This window comes from Strix uralensis, chromosome 3 (assembly GCF_047716275.1).
Source record: "Strix uralensis isolate ZFMK-TIS-50842 chromosome 3, bStrUra1, whole genome shotgun sequence".
NCBI classification, from domain to species: domain Eukaryota; kingdom Metazoa; phylum Chordata; class Aves; order Strigiformes; family Strigidae; genus Strix; species Strix uralensis.
The window spans coordinates 105,991,387-106,012,466 of record NC_133974.1 but is presented as its reverse complement, the minus strand read 5'-3'; the positions used below and the strand labels follow the sequence as shown (position 1 = coordinate 106,012,466).

General features: G+C 38.5%; 2 protein-coding genes across 4 annotated transcripts in view; one reads left to right on the top strand and one right to left on the bottom strand.

The window, feature by feature from the left end:
* The window catches only part of SPATA17 (spermatogenesis associated 17), a 92,479-nt gene extending 81,934 nt beyond the window's left edge, over positions 1-10,545 (bottom strand). Inside the window, exons 1-3 of the mRNA XM_074864855.1 lie at positions 10,472-10,545; positions 5,111-5,200; positions 2,992-3,073 (exon numbers count right to left, since the gene is read on the bottom strand). Of these exons, the coding sequence (XP_074720956.1) occupies positions 2,992-3,073; positions 5,111-5,200; positions 10,472-10,539 (240 nt within the window). The 5' untranslated portion in view covers positions 10,540-10,545. The remainder of the gene's footprint in view (positions 1-2,991; positions 3,074-5,110; positions 5,201-10,471) is intronic.
* A 278-nt stretch (positions 10,546-10,823) lies between these two features.
* GPATCH2 (G-patch domain containing 2) overlaps positions 10,824-21,080 on the top strand; it is a 126,364-nt gene continuing 116,107 nt past the window's right edge. For all 3 annotated transcript variants that reach the window (XM_074863727.1, XM_074863728.1, XM_074863729.1), the window contains exons 1-2: positions 10,824-11,047; positions 18,762-19,475. In XM_074863727.1, coding sequence (XP_074719828.1) covers positions 10,992-11,047; positions 18,762-19,475 — 770 coding nt within the window. In that variant the 5' untranslated portion in view covers positions 10,824-10,991. The remainder of the gene's footprint in view (positions 11,048-18,761; positions 19,476-21,080) is intronic.

Genomic DNA, 21,080 nt, shown 5'->3' with positions numbered 1-21,080 from the left:
CAAGTAATCATGGGTATTTTGTGCATATGCTTTGCCTTGTTTGCTGGCAGCAGATACCAATCCAATCATTATCAGCGGACAAATTTTTAAAGTGACCAATACATTTTGTATTTAAGGAACTATCATGTCAAATGTATCATTGCGTTTCATAATCAGGAGGCATTAAACAGTTATTAGGAAGAGTTCAATGCAAACATTAACTGATTCTTTAACTTAAAAGTTGCATTAAGCTTCTGAGATTTTGTTTCATTAGAAAATATTCCAAATTCAGCCACTGATGAGTAAAGATAATGAAGTTGAACTTTATATTTAAGTCTACCTCAAAACATACAATAATGCATATAGCTGTCTAAAGGGAGAAAAAGGTGCCTTCAGGTTAGCTTCCAATCGAGCTGTGCTATTTGGTCCTTTCCAACCAAAGAGACAGCAAGCACAAAATTAAGTATTTGGGGGGAAAAGGTGGTTTTCTATGCTGATTTCTGTACAATTCATAAGCTTGCTGATGAGATTCTGTTTCTCTAGAGCCCCGACTAATATCAGATAAGTACTGGAATCCAGAAACTGAACAAATTCATGGTCTGATTTAGAATGTGTGTATTAAGTGTGGGCTTGCACAATTTTTTGTCCTACATTATTCCACAGACTTTCAATTTGGCAAGGGCTTGTCAGTTATGTCTATTTGAAGAACTACATATAAACCAGGCTGTATTGGTTAAAGATTGGAAAGCTGAGGGGGTTTTATGATGCTAGTTATCTCAGCTTGGTTGTTACAGGAAATCTGTGCTAATTTGAAAAATTCTTTATCTTAAAATGTAACTGCCAGAGTGTTTTTTAAGAAGAGAGGGCAAAATAAGAAAGAAGTAATAAAGAGATGAGGCAAAAGACCTCCGATTTCATAGATGCATAGAACAACTGAGGTTGGCAGGGACCTCTGGAGCTTCAAACCATTGCTCAAAGCTGGGTCAATTACAGCAAGTTGTGCAGAGCCTTATTTAGTTGGGTTTTGAGTATCTCCAAGGATGGAGACTTCACAAGCACAGCTTGAAGTCTTTGGGCAACCCGTTCCACTATTTGACCACCTTCATAGTAAAAAAATTTCTTTCTTATCTTTGAGTGGAATTTGATGTATTTCAGTTTTGCACCCACTGTCTCTCATCCTGTCACCGGGCACCACTTCCAAATGCCATTGCAGGTTGGTTCTCTGGGAAGAATTATCTTGCCATCTCACCTATAGGGCACCACTCAGAACAGTGCAATGGACAGTAGGCACAGTGGTGATGTGTTCATTTTGTATTTTAACTGGGCACCACTGTTTTTACAACCTTTATATATAAAAATAACTCTCTGAAGTGACATCATTCTGTTAAAATAGAAACTGATTACTATCAACAAAGAAATTAGCCTTTGAACATGGGGTAGCCAAAAGATAGCTCCTTATAATTTGGGGGAATTGAAAAATATGTAAAATGGCCACCATCAGATCTTTGTCCTGCTTAAGCCCTCTTATGGACCTAATGATCAGATGCTAAAAATTGACATGTTTCTTATTCTCATCTTGAAAAACACAGAAACACATAAATTGCCTTGTTTCTGAACTGAAATTCACCGCTCTATAATGTTTTAACTGTGAAAAAATGTAGAACTGGAGGGGACGTCATGAGATTATTTCACCTAAAACATTGCCTGAAGCATATGTATCTAAGCCATCATGATAAGCATTTGTCTAACCTGCTCTTAAAAACCTGCAGTAGAGGGAGTTCCACAACATCTTTTGGCAGTATGTGTCAATGTCTCACATGAAGTTGATTTCCTCCTTCCCTTTTCCCAGTGGCTGCATGGATCCTTTATTTTCATTAACAAATTTTAACATACACTAACATTATCATGTCTCTCTTCTCCTACAGCAGCTTTTCTAGATTAAACAAACCTTCCCTAAACTCAGGGACAATATTCCACTGAAGTCCCACTTTTTAAAATGTAGAATCCAATCCAACCATGCAACTATCTGCCCTGTATTCAAAAATTAGTGTTTTAGATGATGGACTGAAAACCATAGCCTGAAAGGATGACTCATAATTTTTTAGTTAAGCCAGGTAAATTGGAAGAGAGAAATTATTTAATTAGATTACTGATAGACTTGAAGGAAAAATAGACAAGCTTTCAGACATACAAGTCCTGCTACTTGAAAACATAGTTTAGCAAGAGGTATGGACTTTAGCTTGTAATATAGGAGTTGCTATGGTTCTTCTATGGTTCTTTTTTTTTTTTTTTGCTTTTTCTTGACTTGTCTGTTTTGACTGAAACACAACAATTTAACAAAATTAATCAAGAATAAATTACTAACAAGTTTAAAACTATTGTGAAATATTAACATAAATTGATAAATTAGTGAAGTAAACTGCATATTAAAAACTTAACTGTTTTATGTTAAAAGCAAATCAGTTTCCTCTTAATCTCCTAAACCTGTTAACAGAGGTTTTAGCTTGTGTGCTATCATACAATTTTGCTATCTTCAAGTCCGTCAAGGGAACTAGATTGACTGTAATCTGCTGCGTGCCTTAAGGCAAAACCTCAAATACTTCAAGGTCCATTAAGTAAGAAATTTAAACCACTAAAACATAGAACAGCAATGTGTAGACACATCATCTTATTTTATTTTCAGAATTAAAGGTTCTGCCAGGAAAAAAAGTATCTTGAAAAGCTCCAGTTCCGCAATTAGCATCATGCAGGCAGGCTTCTGCATGAGCAGATCTCATTGCTGGTTTGGGGACTAATACTCCAGTGCTGTAAACACTTAAACACTGACTTAACTTGACCGTTATGAGTAGGCTTACTGAAACTAATGCAGCTTTTCATCACAGTATAGTCAAGTACGTGTCTGTGTGTATAAGGGATCAATTTTCAGTTCTTTATTTTCAAGACAAGTGAATTAATTACTTACATATATATCCTATAAATAACCAAGCAAAATTTTTAAATCTAGTTTTCTACCTCCACCAGTTTACTGAAGTATCTTCTGCTTCGATAACCTCTCCACCACTTCTGTATAAAAATCACCATTTTGTTCAGATATCTAAAATGAAATACATTAACAAAATAATAATTATTTTGAGACTTTACAATATAACTTTATTTTTTCCTAATATTAAAAATAAGGTACAGTGTATTATATCCATACTTATTCCAAACAGATGGACATGGCAAATATACTTTATATGTATACATGTACACACTTATAAACCAATATATACATATATTTATAGATACACACATACTTTGCTTTTGGAAAAAATGGGTTACTGCAAACTTAGCTATATGCTATTTCCGTTATCATTATAAAGGTTTAATGAAATAACCTTACTAATGTAATTCACATGATAGATGATTGTATTTTCATGAATGGTTTTAACCAACATATCTGATCAGTTTAGAATATTTTCAGTCACATGCAACATTTTCACAGTTTTACAGTTTTTAAATATTTGACAAACTCCCAGATATCTGGAATTTTTAGACTACTTTTTCACTTTTATTAAATTATACCGAGCTTAATTGTAAGTAAATCTTTACTCTGTCCTTATTATATGTACTTTATTATGCTACTAAAAGTTCCATAATTGATATCTCACATCAATTTTGCAGAAAATAATGCAATCATTACTTTAGGACTGCCTAGAAAAAGGGGAGCATTCTTACCACCTAACTATGGACATCAAATTTAGAAGCCTTGCAGTACAGCTAGAGTCATTCAGTGGAGGCAGTCTTTTCCAGCAGGTAGTTCAAAAGACATAAAGGAGAGGGTAATTCAGAACACAGACAAGTGGCCTGTGCTCCTAAGTCAGACACCACATCCATCTTCGGAAAGAGGACACTGAGCAGGATTAGTCTATACAGAGTTGCAGAGAAAATCCTCTTCTACACTAGGCTGATTTAGCTCTTCTTACATGCTCATCATAATTACCTTGTTCTTCTTACATTGGTCATTACTAAATACAAATGTGCATGTGGAAGAGCATTGTCCTACAGAATAAATTGTCAAAGACGATCAGGTTTTCACTTTCTTCTACAGCATGCTGTTGTTACTCATGTGTTGGAAACAGAGGGGCATTAACCAGTCCTCTGACTTTGTAGGGGCTTTTGACATTGATGGCATGGCTGATATTCCTTGGAGGACTGAAATATGATATTTGTTTGCCTGCTGAACACTTGCATGTGATGGCTGTATCCTGTGACAACACACTTGAACCAGAAATGGAAAACAGTTTACCAGTGCTTTTTCTAACAAGTGCACATAATGGTTGTAGCCTATCTTCTTTCGAGGGAAATATTGGTCATTAAGTGATTAATGTTATTTAACCTACTAATTATTTAGGCTTGATACAGTATGTGTGGATGATACATAATGACTTGTGACAGGCAAGAGGTCAAATTAGAAGGTGTAACAATCCCTCTCCCTCACAGCCTTAATTTTTATGAAGATACAGAAATCCAAGTATATGAGTTTGACCAATTGGGCTTATGATCTTAAAATATGAAGGAGGGCCTCCTGGGAGAAGGGAACAAAAAATTTATACCAATGTCGATACGGCATTTTACAAAACAAAGTAATTATACATGATCTCTGTTTTATAAATGAAGAAAATTAGGTAAAGAAAGATTTTTTTTAAAATGACCTGGTCAAATCCAGCAGTAGAACTTCATTTTTTACAATAAGAGCCCAGTTACCATCCACTCACTAGGCATTTTTTCTGTAACATCCATTATAACAGAGATAAGAAAAGTCTTTGCAAACATCATATCTGAGGGACATCTGGGTTTTTTTCCAGTCATGCCACAATTTCTTAAACAATACTATGTATCTATTCTGAAGATTAATTATCTCCATTTTATTTATTAGCACCATGCCATTTTAATTGTATGCAGTTTTGAAAAATCAAAAATTATTATTTCTTACAGTGGTGCAGAATATAATCAATTCTATTTAAAAGCAGAAAAATGTGGGTTTTTTTTTCCAAATGCTCCCATTTGATTAAAATCAAGTAATATCACAAGAAATTTTGGGAAAAAAATCAAGACTCAAATACAGATTTAAATAGGTTTAATATACTACCTCAGATAGGCTCGGACTCTGCATCCTCGAAACCAGCTCTGGATTTTGACAGCAGCTTTGTACTCTATTTTTCTGTCTTCATCTACAGCTCTGAAAATATAAAAAGTAATAATACTTGTCAGCATGGTAATTTAGTACCAAAACAGAAAAATTCTTCTAAAGACGTCTTACTGTTGCAGTTTGTGATCTTTTTACCAGGTTTTTCACTTTTTGTTTCTACGCAGTTAACTAGTAGTGCAGAACAATATAATCTACTTTAGTTGCATATTATGAAGATAACAAAGATAGAGTATCCCAAGTTGTAGACGATGTAAGGTTTGGGAGAGTGTACTTCTTATTCCCATGCAATACTGAATATCCATGTCAGCATGTCATGGACTTCTTCTGTTGTAGGTGAAATATATAGATAATGCTTTGATGATAATTAGGCCTGAATTATAAAAATCCTGTAGCTATGTACAAAATTGTATATCTAAATGAATATTAATTAACTGTGATCAATATTATCATGAGAAATATCAATTGAATTTATAAAAGGCACATATTAAGGATGAGACCTAGTTCAGATACATTGTTTTATGACTGATACAAAATATTTTATTACCTGAAGAGTGATAGCATCAATAACGATGACAGATACACTCCTTGTCTGTAGATTTTTTTAATGAATACAAGCTGATCTTACAGGGAGAAAGTAGAGAATCTAGACCTTTTAGCTAGTTTCTTAGGAAGGAATTTAAAAAGGAGAGATATGAAAAAGAAGAGGTGACTGAAGTGAGATACAAATGTAAATTAAAACTATTAAGAGTTAGAACAACGAAAGCATAGGAAAGAAACTAGAAGTGGAAATTTCCAAACTTAGAAGGCCTGGAATATATGGATATGAAATCTCAGTGTGGCTTAAAAGGAAGTTGGAAATTGGAAACACATGGTGTTAGTAATTTGGATAGATTCCAAAAGGATGACCATGGGAATCTTTTACATGGAATTATAGTAGTCAATGCGACAGCTTATTGAGTCTTGACAGGGCTTTTCACAATGGGAATTTAAAGACCTGGATTTTGGAGATAATGTAGAAATGAAACTGGCAGCATATTGGCAAATGCTGCAGACAGGCAAGGAGGGGGAAAAAAGGAAACAAAAGAATTAGAAAATATGCTAGGGTTGCAGCATTGATTAATAGAGATACTAGAGGAACTAATGAAAAAGGGAGGATACAGAGAAAGATGAAGAATTTCTTTTTGAGTTACATGAGAAGAAAGGTTATCTAGAAACAGATGCTTGTGAGGCAGCTGAAGATGCAAGATAGATGTAGGTGGAGAATTGATGACTTCAAGGAGATTTTCAAGAACTATAAGCTGTCAAAGCTTTGTGTCAAATGACATAGTACAAGAAAAAGGCATGTAGGAAAGAAGCACAAGTAAAAGGACCTCATCACAAAGTCAGAAAATAATTCCACGAGACAGTCCTTGCTTGCCTTCTTTCTGTGACTCTCTCTATTAGGAGAATAGTGTTTGTGACAAAGATAAAAGTCATGTAAGGAAAGCCATGAATCTAAAAGAGATAAAAGAAATATATGAATCGGGAAGAGACTTTTCAGAGAGTTCAGGAAGAAATCATTACTATGATGAGTTTCAATGCTGAGGGGTAGAACCCAGCCATGAAATCACCTCCAGCTTTTATTTACTTGTTTGTTTGTTTCAAAATGTCATTAACTGTCAAGTTTTTGAACTTTAAATTATATTTTAATTTTCAGGGATTTTTTGCTATCCCATTTTTATCAGGAACATATTTACCAAAGAGTTTAATTTGTTACACTTGCCACAAAAAAACCCAATTAGGTTACTATTAGTTTCTTTTCTTAACTAGTTGATATTAGTTAGCTCTTCTAACAAAGTGTTGTGTCAACATTAATTGCCTCAGTAAACACCAACAAGATTAATTTTTATCTGATAAATTAAGATTATCCTCATTATATTTCCTGAAAAATGAAACACAGATTTACTACCGGAGATCAAGAAGCATTAGATCCATTCATTTTATATCATCTGGGGTAGCATGTGCGCTCAAGTCACACTAAGTGGGCACGATTTTTCATCATCATCTGACATGCATCAGACCTGTCCAGTACCTGGAAACTGTGGAAAACAGACTTTTTTACCAAAGATGACAAAATAAGTTGATATCAAAGCTGCCATTTATGCTAGAGACCTTCCTTGTGCAGCTTTCTAGACTTCATAGAAAGAAGATATCTCCAGGATACTTTTACCTAGAGATGAATGATTTTGATGAAAAGGGTGTGAGCGATTTGGCTCTGGACAGGCAGCCCCAATTACAGCCCAGAAATGAAGGGGATTCAGGACTGGCCATGTCAGAGGTGGCAGCTCCAAAACCAGTCCTATCCACTTGGCAATGGCAACAGTCTGCTTCTGGAAGAGCAGAAGCCTTCTCCTCTATTACTCCTTGTTAAGTTTTTTAGCTGGCATTCTGTCATGCCTGGCTATGTCAGTTTAGAAGACTGGGTAAAGTTTATTGAAGCAGACCAACAACAGACTTGGTTTTCTTACGGTATAGTTCCACACTTTCAACTGGCCTTGCCAGCAGGAGTGGTTTGAGGCATAAATTGTTCAAAGTGGTATCTGCCTTTCTAATCAGATTGCACTGTTTGAATTAAGTGTTTAGAGTCACAGATACTTCTCAAAGACATCACTGCATGTTAAAAAGGCATACTCAAGGTCAGCATCTGACATACGGATATTACAGTAAATAAATGTAGGTTCTTGAATAAGTGATAAAATTGTTTAACACTTAAGAGAATGCCCTAACAGATCCTGTATACTCTAATGCTTATGCTGACAGGATACTTCTCAAGGTGCAGGCTTATGGTATTTTTGTGTTGTGCCATCATTGGGCAAGTCTTTCCCTAGAAATGTGCTTTCCCTAAAAAGTCAGCTTAGGAGACCTCATACCTCTGACATAAACAGAGTTCTGCATAAAGCATGACAGGAACATTACTAAGATCAGAAGAAGATTATTAAGATCAGGTAAAACTGTCTAACCACAACCAGCAGGCAAGATATTATAGTCATAAATCTGCCCTAATTTTTAATGGAACAAGTACAGAGTCCTAAAATTGCAAATGTATTTTGAAAGATAAAGAAAATTTTCTAATTTGGGTATTTACTTTAAGGCACTTCAATTACTATGTTCCTCCTGCAGCAGTAATTGTAGCAAGAGTACTTAGTTTTCGCCAGCGTCGCTTTAAGTCAAGCTGCTCTGGAGGGTCTGTGTGTTCTAGATGTTCTACAGAATTCTGCTTTTAGGTCTTGACAGACAGGTGAAGAAAGAAATGTTTTTGTTTTGTCTTAAAATGTGTTTGACACACATGGAACTAAATCCTTCAGGTCTTACCCTTGGAGTTATTTGCAAACAGGGCAACTCATACAAAAGAAAAGGTATATACTTGGTAATCTATATTCTTCTTCATCTTCTGATGCTTCAGATCAACTCAGATCTTTTGGGGAATCGGGTATTTCACTGCAGAATACTGACTTCATAGAGTAAATAACCACTTTTTTGACAGTATCCTGTATTTTTCTCTGAATGCCCTCAAACTACTTGTGAATGAAGAGTGACTGCACAGATTACACTGACTCATGTGGGCACAGCATCCCAGATTTGGCAATTTTAACAGATCTATTACATTATGTAGAGAAAGCACAGTTCTGAGAGGGAAATTAAATTATATGACTTCAAAATACAAATGCTTAAAAAATACTTTAAAGACCACTGCAAATTTGACACACATTAATAACCAGAACTTACTTGTTAAGTTTAAAAGTTAAATAAGGATCTACCAGAATCTCTAAACAAGATATTCTGATTTGTTTCAGGATTTTACTGACAGCTTTGTTGAAGTAGTCCAAAATTTTCACCCTAAAGAACAAAGATCAAATTACTGATCAGCCCTTCAGTAGCTGAGCTGGACTGTTTGAAGCCTCTCCTTTAAATTCTCAGATGAAAATCTGAATTTCAAGAAGCTGATGGATTATAGCCTATTTTTAAAAGGGAAACAATTCATTTTTGGAAAGCTCTGCCAAAAAACAAATCCCTGAACATCAAGCGTGCTGCCCTCCAATGGATTTCCATGTCTGGCTCAGCCTGCTCTTTCTAACCTGAAATATGTGAAATACAAGCATAGTCTCCTGTAACTGATGCTCGTTTTGTGAACTATTGTGTCTACAGCCACAAGAGTATGAGCTAAAGTTGAGGGAAAGGACAAGAACACACAACACTTTATATGCAGGCAGGACTTGAACTTGGTGTAACTTTTAGTGATGTTTGGGAGCTTTGTTATTCATGCTAATGATGTTATAATTGGATTCTACAACAAACGATTCATTAATTAGTAAGGAAAAAAAACGCCCTACAACTATGCTAAATATGTTCTTTTTTTCTGTTTGAGTATTAGCATTACACATACAGCAGCAGCAATACAGTTGAATAAAAGGGTTTACAGGACAAATCTATGCAATATTAAAATAGGCCTTAAAACATTTTATTTCCTAAACTCTGATCTGGTAAAAGTTGGCCACCACCACCTCAGCAGTCAGAAAACTCAGCAGCACGAACTGTCTTGCTTGGTCAAGAGAAGGGTAACAGGTGATCTGAGAGATTAGCCCGCCACTCCCCCCGTGGGACATTTTCGATCTTCAGTAGAATAAACATCTCCTTAACTTAGAAAAAGACAAAACATGTCCCTGGTACTAGAAACTCAAGCCGCATAGTCTAATTTAGAAACGAAGCTCAGTTTTAAACACTGGATAACAAACATCAACTCGTCAGAAGCTGGGGGGGTTCTCTGTCAATCAGTTTAAAAAAAAAAAAAAAAGGGAAGCCTTTCAACAGGATAAACTCAACGTCCAGTGAAAGTTACAGATTTGAGCCACGAAAGCAGGGGCTCACGGCTGGGGCTCGGCCTGAGGAAGCCTCTGGGGAGAGCTGGCCGGGAGCGAGGGGGCCGGGTCCCGGGGCGGGAGGGGGCTGAACTCGGCGCCTCTCGGGAGTTTCCTTTTCCCTCACAATTATCAGGGGGCGAGGGAAGAGCGAGACACTAACTATTTTCGCTGCAGAAACAGACCCTTTAAAGAAACGGTGCTGCTGCCATCAGGCCTCCTTAGATCACTCTGGCAATATGTGGGGGCAAGGAGGTGGGAGCTCTCGTGGGGGGCTTTAAAGCTAACCCGTTCTCAGCGGGAGTGCCGCCATCTCGTTGCCGGGGCAGACCGGGAGCTGCCCGCCCCAGCTCCGGCCCAGCACGGGGAGGCGCATCCCGCCCCACCACCGGCACGACGCGGTTACCTGTTCCTACGGAAATACTCCTCCCGCAGCCCCGACAGCCTCGCCTGAAGCCGGGCCAGGGCGGCCATGCTCCCGCCCTCCCACCCTCCCGACGCCGCTGCCATGGCAACGGGACCGTACCACTGCGCGCGGCCGCGGGGGTGGCGCCCCCCACCGCAGCGCCGCCGGCAGGGAACGGCAGGGAACGGCTGCAGCGGGGGCCCCGCGGAGCTGGATCGGGACGGCCGCGGAGCCTCGGCGGGGAGCGCTGGAGGGAACGCGGCGCCCCTGGGCAGCGGTCCGGAGAGAGAGGTGCAGAGGCGAGATGGTCGCGCCCGGCTTCCTCCCGGTGCCGCAGCTGCTTCCGGGCTCTCATCATGGGGGACTGAGGAGCAGCGCCGGCCGCCCGCGTCCTCCCCGCCCGGCCCTCGCCCGCCAGCCCCCGGCGCTGCCGCCGGCCCCCGCCCCGTCTCCCCTCGGCCCAGTCTCTGCGAAGTGGCGCCAGCCTCCCCGGGGAGCGGCCGGGGGAGGCGCCGGGTTCATGTTCCGGGTCGCTGAACCTACCCCGACCCGAGCTCAGGCAGCGAGAAAGAGCTGGTAAGCCCAGGCCCGGCGGGCGCGGTGGCGAGGCCGGGGGGCGCCGGCCGCCCACTGACACGGAGGGGAGGGGGGGGACATGTCTCGGCCGCCCTCTGCCCTTTCACGGGGCCGCGGGGGCGGTGCCGGTATTTGGGGGAGGGGATCGGAAACACCCTCCCTGCTGCGCCGGGTGCTGCCCCCGGCCCGGCCGGCCCGCCCTCCCCGCTGCCCGGCGGGCTGCCGGGCCTGTGCCCCCCCGCCTCCCCCCCGCCCGGTGCTGCCGGTTGCGCTGGGAGAGAGACGTCGGTGCTTTCCTCTCCGAGGGAAGGGGCGGTGGGCGGCCTGGCAGGTGCCTCTGGCACGTCTCCGTGGCTCGGCGAGTTTATAAGCGAGCCGTGGGCTGGAGGAAGTCGCTTCTTCTCGTTGCTAAAAAAGGACGGCAGGAAAACGATAAATGCAAACTTCGGTCACGAGCTTATTTAGGTTTTTGGGTGTCTCTGGGTTGTTTCTAATTGTGGTAGACCCTATAAGGCCTAAACCCTTTCCAGTGCGTGCCGCAGAAACGTTCAGTTAGGTGCGGTTGCTGCTCTGAAGCTAATTTGTTGCAAACCAAGTGTCAACAAGTGTTTCTTTTCTGGGGATGGAGAAGAAGAGGAAAGGAAAGGCTTAGTGCTTCGTTTTCTTATATAGGAAACGCCATTCCTCTTCCCCTTCTGATGATATCATGACTTTTTGTGGTCATTTACAGGGCTTCTTTACACTTTTCTAGATGAGAAAGCTTTCGAAGAGAGATCTTATTTGCCCAGATGATAGATACTTGCCAGAAGAAGTTTGCCAGTATTGCTAGGCATGCAGATTTGCCTGGTGTATATGTAACTTTACTTCTGTTGGTGTAATTCAGAGTGCTTCAGAGAATGAGGTGTACTCTAGTGTCAGAAGTATTTTTATTTGAGTACTAACGCTACATACAGTAGAGACACTGCGTAAGACATTCAAACTTGTATCTGTCTTCTGAGAAAGTTTTCATTATATACTTGACTGGTCATTTGTCTTTCAATTTTAGTATTTTTTTTATCCACAAGGTAATTTAGTTCCAGAGGCTTTACAAATAGAGTTCAGCAACACAAGGTGTGGGAATTTGACATATTCATCTGTAATTGTCATCAGACAGTAATGATTTTGCTTGTGCAAATACATTGCCCAGAGGAATTCAGTACAGAGAGAATTATTGAAATCTTATCTATAGGACTGTTAGTTTAGCAGTTCTGAAGGAAGATCAGTTAAAAATCAAGACTACTCAGAGCCACTCTCTTATCCTTATACATAAGTTATTTCAGAAGCTGTCTGTTAAAGGAAACTCATTTGAGTGAGATGCAGGCAAATACTTTTTTCAGTGTCTAATACTTGATGTAGAAAATTAAGAACTTGTTCTTTCCAGAAACATTAAGAACCTTAAGAAGTGAGCACATTCAGAACAGCCACAGAGTAAGTGTATTCACTTTAGGTGGTAAATTTCCTCTGAAGCTGTATGTTTTTCATTTATATTGTGAATACATGTGACAATTTAGGAATAGCTTTTATTTTGGGTAGTTACTGGGCACTCTGATAATTTTGATAATGACTTTGGTGCTATAGCATATTACTATCACTTGACAGTTCATGTGATTCTCCACCTTGACAATTAATGAAGCCATACTTCTGAAAAGGGCAAACGTATCAGTAAATGGCAGCAATGGGATTGCAAGAATTGCTGCATCTCACGATAAATTGCTCCAAATCTCATTTCTGGCTGACCAATTCATTTGTGTTAGAGCCTTATTAAATGCAGTTCGTGTCAGCATCTGCCTGACTGTATACCATTGCTCTATACTGAACACATTTTCACTGTTAAATGTGAGTAGACTTGATAGTATTTATTGTTGTGCCTTCTTAGATAAGCAGCAGTTGTGGAAAAGTCAGATGTACTTATTGCAAGTTTGGCCCTAATTTTTAGGGGGATTAGCGGCATAATCAGTTAATAAATTTCCATTGTTCCTCAAATATTAATAACTTTTTATTGTGTAGGACAAGTGTAAGGAAGTTCCAAAACTTGTCTGAAGAAGTTTCTCAAATACAGAGTTGGTACCAAGAATTGATGTGTAGTATGTGATTGGAGGAGTAAAATGTGGCTAGTAATTGTATACCGTTAAGTGTATGGGAGCTGTATATTTGATATAAAATGAGTTCATAGACATTTCCAGCAAGGGTAGTAATTATGTCTTTAACTGTAGAACAACAACTTTCATAATTTTTCATTTTTTTTAAACTCTTCCTGTACTGTGAAACTGATTTATATACACACATAACTGACTGCAAAAAAGAATTGGTGTACTTTGAAGATGAGAAATAGCTAGGGATTTTGAGGTTGTTTTTCCCTTTTCAGATATAGACATACTGCAACATAGTATCCTGACTTGTCTCGGGCATCCTCAGTTCTTATAACTGTTCACACTATCTTGTATGAAACTCAACATAATTATGTTTTCTGTATTTAGTTGCTGTAAGTTTCTGTTCTGACACTGTCACATTTTTAAATACTATAAAGTATGAAAATTTGTATTAAATTTCTGTGGTCCGCATGTCAGATTTACTCTGAATGTGTTGACAGTGTGCTGGCTCTTAGTGTTTACAGCAAGCACTAGGCAGGATCCTCAGAAGTGGAAGAGTATGGGGATTCTTGATAGCTAGATGTTATGCCCCCCAGTGATGGTTGGGGTAGAACGCCTTTTGGTTGTTGTGTAGCTTTGCATACCTGGTTGTCCAGCAGACAGTGCCTAAGGACGCAAATAAATGTGGAACTGGATATTTTGTGTCCTCTTCTTGGCGATGGCCATTTGATGACAAGCGAGTTTAAATAATCTAGGTACAACATCTGTTTCTAATGTATACCATAAGCTGCTATGTAACATAGGTTTATCGGTTATTTCCTAATCAACCATAGTCTCTTGCTAGCTTTTTAATACTTTTAACTAAGTTGTGTTGCTCCATTTTGCTTTTCCCTTTGTGTATCCCAAGAGCCATGATAGTTCTCTTCTTTTGAATCTGTAAATTCTTCAGGCAAGTTGGTGAGATTTATCATCTGCTGCTCCCTCCCAAATACTTGCACCTGTTCAAATTTCAGTCACATTCATCAATAAAGCAGAGGTCTCAAAACTAATGTTTCTAAGGCTTTGTAAAAAAAACGTCTGAGGTGGAGAAATGGGATTGAAATTAGTACCTGTCTGAAGATAAAGGTACACTGTGAGTGCAGCCATGTTACAAGACATCAGAGAATCCATATAGGAAAATATTATAGAAAGTCAGGTTTTATAATCCCAGTGTTCAAGGAACTACTTTATTTTTCTTGTGCTCTTAGCTTGTGATCAAGGTGGGTTGTGAAGGCAGTGAAAAATATGGTTCTTATCAGAATTGATAAGATATAGGTGCAGCATAACTTTAGTTGCAAGAAAACCTGTATCTATTTAACAGGAAAAGGTACAGAATTAGAAAGTAAATGTAAACACAGCTGTCAGTTTAGTAAAAGATACTGCTTCTCCTTATCAGTTGTGCAAGTAAATGAGCTTTCCCATCAGTCTGTGTTTGTTAAATATTTTGTGAGCAATCAGAGCTCTACATTGTTATATGCTTTAGGTGGGAAGCGAACAAAAATGGTACTTGATTTTTGTTGAAAAAGCAAGTGCCCATTATTTCCTTTAGGAGTTTCAAGACATATTAATGCTGAACATGAGCTGTGTGAACTGTTTTGGAGTAGGTGAAAGCAGTTACACGTTTCCTGCAACAGTACTTTTATGGTCTGATCTGATAAGGGTTAGAGGGGAAATGGGTCAGCCTTTGGTGAACTACATTAAAATTGCTTCAGATAAATGTAAAAGGTCAGTGTAGGCAAACTAGGTTTTCTTATAGTAAAGTAGAATCTTCTCCTAGTGAAGACATTACAGTTTATTGCTAGCTGTGGGCTGTTGCTGTAACAGCATTTTTATAGCCTTATGTGAGTCATGCTAAACTATGGCTCAACTTAATATTTTATGTACCTCAATATGTTGTTCTGCATTCCTGATTACAACCTTTGATTGCAACCAGTTCATCTTACTGAACGCAGTTGATACTCACTGGTAATGTCTTTAATACTTGTTGTAGTTATTTTTCAATCTATTTCAAATGCAAATATTTTTGTTACAGTAACATCTGCAGCAATGATTAAAATTACTTCAAAGGTTTGGAATACAAGCTTGACAGCTGGTTGTGAACAATGGGAAAAGTTGCAAAACCAAGTTTGTCTGATAAATACTGCTGTAATAGAAATACGCTCCTGAATGTTGGAGTCAGGTTTCAAATTAACTGTTCTATCTGGTTGCTGTTGCCATTTTTTTTCTTCAATTATAGCAAGAGAAATGAGAGCTCCAATAAAATTAATTGAAAGAGTTTTCTTGGGTTTTCAGGAGAAGGAGTTTTAATGTGGACCACTGGCATGTTGAAAGTGCAGTGTGAATAAAAAGCTGAAGTAGTATGTGTATTGTATTATCAATCTATTACAAAGGAGCTTCCACTGTCCCAAATGGACCAAGTAATTCTCATAATCATCCTAAGGAAACACGTTGCAGTAATTATGAAATTAATTTGTCTGATCTAAGAGGTAATGCAGTTAGGATACAGTTATGTTATACCTGAGACCATGGCTGTAATTTTTAGGGTAAATGAGGTCGCTGACCTGTACAGATCTTAGTTCAGGAGTTGCAGTGAAAAGACCTGATATTCAATAGAAAAGACTAATTGCAGGAGTACAGTCATAGTCCGATGGAAAGGCCCTTGACTGCTCATGGCCTTTTAAGAATCATATTATCTCTTTACTTCAGAAAGTCTTAAGGGTGTTCACTCTTCTTGAGTTTCATTTTGTGATCCGGCACCATCTGTAATGACAGTATGTTACAGGGAGTTCAAGGCAAGTTTAGATCAGATATATAAATCCAAGATGGATATATTGTGCTTGATCTTGAAGCTTTTCATAGAACTAAGGCAACTTACCACCATACTTATGCCATTATCGGGAGTAAATTGGTATGTCCACTCTAGGAGCTACATTGATTTTAGTGATACAGTTATCCATATGGATTAGGGATACTGAATTGAACAAATTAATCATAAACTGTTGTATAAGACAGCGTCCCTGTCTTCCCTTTTATTTTGTGCTGCAGGGGCACTAGCAGAATGGGCTGCAAGAGATTATATATGCTAGTTGATATTCTGGCAAAATTAGCAGAAACCTGTTCATTTTGAGAGCTGAATGTAGGTTTAAACCTAGTAGTTCAGTTTTTGGTGTACCTCCACATCTGTTGGTTTGCTATAAATTCAGAAGTCTGGGGCAGAAGCAGGCAGATGGGGGAATTGATGTCTTAGATTAACCCAAATAAATGTGCTGGAGTTTGTCTCTTCGAGTCATGGCTCCTGTTACATTAGTTGAGAAGTATTAGAAAGCCCCTTAAATCTCAAGGGCATCTCAGTTCTGATATGCATACCCATGAGGATAGCCATCTTCATGGGTGTTTAACAATAAGGCTAAAGGGGCTAGTACCCTCCCCATTGGGCAGTTATAGCTACTAAGAAACGTGGGTTAATACGTCTATTTAAGCATCGTGAGTAGAAACCTTATACAGATATATCTGGACTTGCTTCTATTGGTGGTTGAAATTCCTGCCACACAAGCAAAAAAACCAAGCAAAAACGAAGCGAAGACCCCACACCCCACTAAATCCCTCTGCAGTAATTGAAATGTCAAAAACTCGAAGTAAGAATCAGTTTTAAATTATTTTGGTGCCACATGTCTCAAAGTAATTTCTAGGTTAATTGGCTTCCACTTTTCTCTTTCTGAATTTTCAGAAAATTGTTGCTTTGTTTGGAATGCTTTTCCTAGTGTGTTGCTTCTCTTGCTTCTGAGAAGTACTTTTGTGTGATTATGGAGGCTTTGATTCTTGTTAACCAAATGGATTAAGGAGAAAGTGTAGTGTTCTTCCAGAGCTGTCTCACCTCTTACGAGATAATATGATGACTCTGCTGTACTAAGAGCCAAAGAAAATGTTAGGTTAAGAGGGAGTAATTGGACTAGAGATTACAGCAGGACAGAAAAAGAGGTATGAGAAATAAATGCAAGTGACACAGTAGTTCCAAGAATTCAAAATGAGTTTGTGTTTCTACCACTCTGTGCTTTTGGTGATCTTGCAATTGAAATGTTTAAGTATTTCTGAAAATGGTTGAAAAGGATACTATATAATTTCTTAGGTGTGATATTTCATGACCAGCTTGAATTTCTTCTTAAACATGCTCTTCAGTTTCCCCATTAATATTTAAAATCTGTACTTTATGGTCATGACTGTCCATTCAGCCATCATCATTAAGTACTTTAACTATGGTGTTGGTGGTAATTGAGAGAGGGAGCCTGTATGATATCTGTCCAGATTTTCTCCACTATGTGTCCAGATTTTTTCCAACATCTGCAACTCTGCTGGTGTGGGTAGAAAACTATTAATTCCTCCATTAACTTATATTGTAAACCAAAGTGAAGAGTCCTGTTTTTAAATGTCCTCTACATAATTTACTGGGTGTCTTCCATATTTATCTGTTGATGTAATGTAGTGAAGAGCATGAACATTATTTGCTGCTTTACCTCAACAAAAGGGGTCTTCTGATGCTTTGATGTGAGAATCAGATTGCTGTGTTTACAGAGAAGGTTCACAGCCTTCAGAGAAGGATTAGAGTTCAGCAGCAATCATTTAATGTTTTCTGCTTGTAATTATGTTCATGTAATGCATGGGTGAACTTACTGAAGCATACTGAGTTAAAGACACGCTAAATGCTAGTGAATTTTGAGGAGGAAAGAGCAAAACGTTAAAAGGATAAAGCCTTAATCAGGCACTGTCTGTGTTTGGGGATATTTTTCCTTACACAAGTCTGTGATTCTGTGGATGTGACTGCCTATACGTGGTGGGAAACTGCGTTTAATACTCTGGAATTACCTGTAGCAGGGTATTCTCTCTATCACTACACTGAATCAGTATCTTAAAGTCAAAGAGATATCAACCATTTGGAAAGATGGAATTGGTAGCTATTAAAAAAAAAGTCATATTATCAAAGAATTACTGTCTTAAATTCATTTTGGCATTCAGGCAGCATCAAGGGATAATTATCCTTAAAAGTATTTTATTATAATGACAACTCTTAAACAGAACTCCCTAGTATACTATCAAGGAGGAATATTATGTATTCCATTTCCTGTTCATAAACTTACAATGTGTTCCCTACCTGCAGTTAGAGTGAATGGTCTTTGTTGATGCTCTCACTATGCAGAATCCCTTAAAATCATAAAAATGTGATGAGGTGAATTAAAACCAAGCAATAATAGTGAGGTCAAAAACAAATGGGGGAACACCACCACCCCACCCCACTTCTTTCCAAGACACAAATTTGGGAAGATACCCTTTAAAAGGAATGTGTGCTGATGTGTTGCAAATTGCATAGGACTGGTTGGCAAGATTTTGTGTCTTCGCAGAAATATGATAATCTTTATAGGATGGACATTAAGGCTGTCTTGTCTAAAGTGACTCAAATGATTTTGTCAGGTAAAATTATTAGAGTTTATGCTTAACACTTGAGATTAATTTGTTGTTTTCTTGTGTGTATTCTTTTTCCTTGAAATATACAGGCATTTCAGTAGGACTATGGAGGAGCTGGTTCATGATCTAGTCTCAGCACTGGAAGAAAGTTCAGAACAAGCCAGAGGAGGTTTTGCTGATACTGGAGATCATTCTCGAAGTGTGTCGTGTCTTCTAAAGCGACAGGCAAGGAAAAGGAGGGGACGAAAAAGACGATCATTTACCACCCATCATCCCTGGGAGACCGGTCACTGCTTAAGTGAAGGTTCTGATTCCAGTTTAGAAGAATCAAACAAAGACTACAGGGAGAATCATGCTAGTAAGAAAGATCACAGTGACTCTGATGACCAGTTGTTGATTGCTAAACGTAGGCCTTCCTCAAACTTAAATAACATTAGAGGCAAAAGACCTCTGTGGCATGAACCAGATTTAGCTGTTGACAGTTTGGGAAACAGGACTTTGCGCAGGAGAAGAAAGGTAAAACGGATGGCAATAGATCTGCCATCAGAAGTCTCTAATGCACTGACAATAACGCAACAGCAGGATAACAGCAGAGATCAAGAAATGGACAATAACAATAAATCATACCAACACCAAGAGTTTTCCAAGAGCAAAGTGAAAAAAAGAAAAGTAGCTGCAGCTCGACAAGGACCAGAAATCTTGGATGAAGGAGTAGTTATAGAAAATGAAGAAGTGAACCAAGCAAATAAGGACAAAATGGAGTACGAGGAGCAAAAAGGCTCAGATGAAAACATGAGTGACAGGTTATTCTTTCTCTTCATTTTTACAGAAATTTTGTATAGTATTTGTTTGCTTTTGTTACTGTTGCTTATGTTGGGAATCTTTGGATTTTTCTTTAATTCCAGACTTAAAATGCTAGCATCAGTAGTATCTGTTTTAACAAGTTACTCTTATTTTTTTTTTTTTGAAGTCTACTATTTTTAATAGATGAGTTGCTTAGGTTGAAGAATTCACCATAGAGTCATGTAGCAGAGGAATAAGCAAGAAAACAGTTTCTTGAAATAATACATTCTAATTGTTTTAAGATTAAGAATGACAGAATATACAAATGATTAATATGTTTGTTCTGGATATTTCAACTGGTGACAGTTCTCAGACAAAATTAAGTGTTTTTCCAATTTCTAGACATTGGTGCTTTGATTGTTATCTCTATTCATCAGAAAGGTTGTCAGTGTTTAGAGTCACCATTTAGACAGTATGTTCTTATGTGTCATGGGCATAAAAAGTCTGCAGGTTGCCAAGGATATACATCATTTACGAAATGCAAAAACCAATTTACAGTTCAGAAACACCTGAGCTTACCATTAGAAAAATGGGGGAATGATGACCCTTTGGCAGTACACCTCATCCATCCATTCCAGACAGCAGTCATACTACAATGGTAATTGTTTCCAAAGTACTATTTTGACAACACAGTAAAGGTGTAAGTCATTTTCCACCATGCACAAGGGATGTTACCTGCAAGGCCTGGTAACCTTGATTATGTTTATTCCATGTGCCTGGTTCTGAATGCAGAACTGTCAACAAGAAAGACTTATATTAAAACATATACTTTTGGTCAGTTGCACTAGTATCCCTGTGTTTTTTTCCAGGCATTTTATCTATAAACTCTTAAGCCTTTTCCTTACTGGAGAGGTAGAATTGAGATACACAGAGTGCCCTGGGATTTTGACCAGACCAGATTGGTTACTGTAATAGCAGCTGTATTGGTAACTGACTAACTCCAGTTATTTTCAGAAAAGTTCTTCTTTTTATTACATACTAGTTTTGTCCCTCACCTGCAAACAATAAGGAGCTGAATGAATCCTGAATCTTAAAGATTGTTCCTAGTGTCTTAGTTACTAGAGCAGAAGCAGTCCTTCAGGGCAGCCAGTGTAACTTCACACATCTCACGTCAACATGCAAGATGGAAGTGTGTGTTGTCAGGTAGCCTTTAGAAAACTTCCCTCTTCTTTGATGACACTGAGAATCTGTTTCCCCAAGTTTGGTACCTAAAGACAGATGGTTAAAAATTTCCTTGGAGCTAGGAACCGTTGCACAGTTCATCTTATCCATAGTCTTATCACTTTTTTAATTTATAAAAGATTTTCTGTTATGTTACAAGAGTAACAGTTTTCCAACTCAAAAATTCTGTAGCTGATATTTGGGTGGAGAGAAGAGTGATCAGTATGAAAAGTCTCTTGTAGACTCCCAACGCTATGCTGCTTCCAGGTCAGTCTGAGTACCTGTTTATTTTTTCACAAAAGAAACATTACTGATTTAAAAGTCCATCTTTCTCATCAAAACGCTTAACATTTTGTTACACCAAATGCTGTCATTTCTCAGATTGTACTTCAAATGTTTGCCTC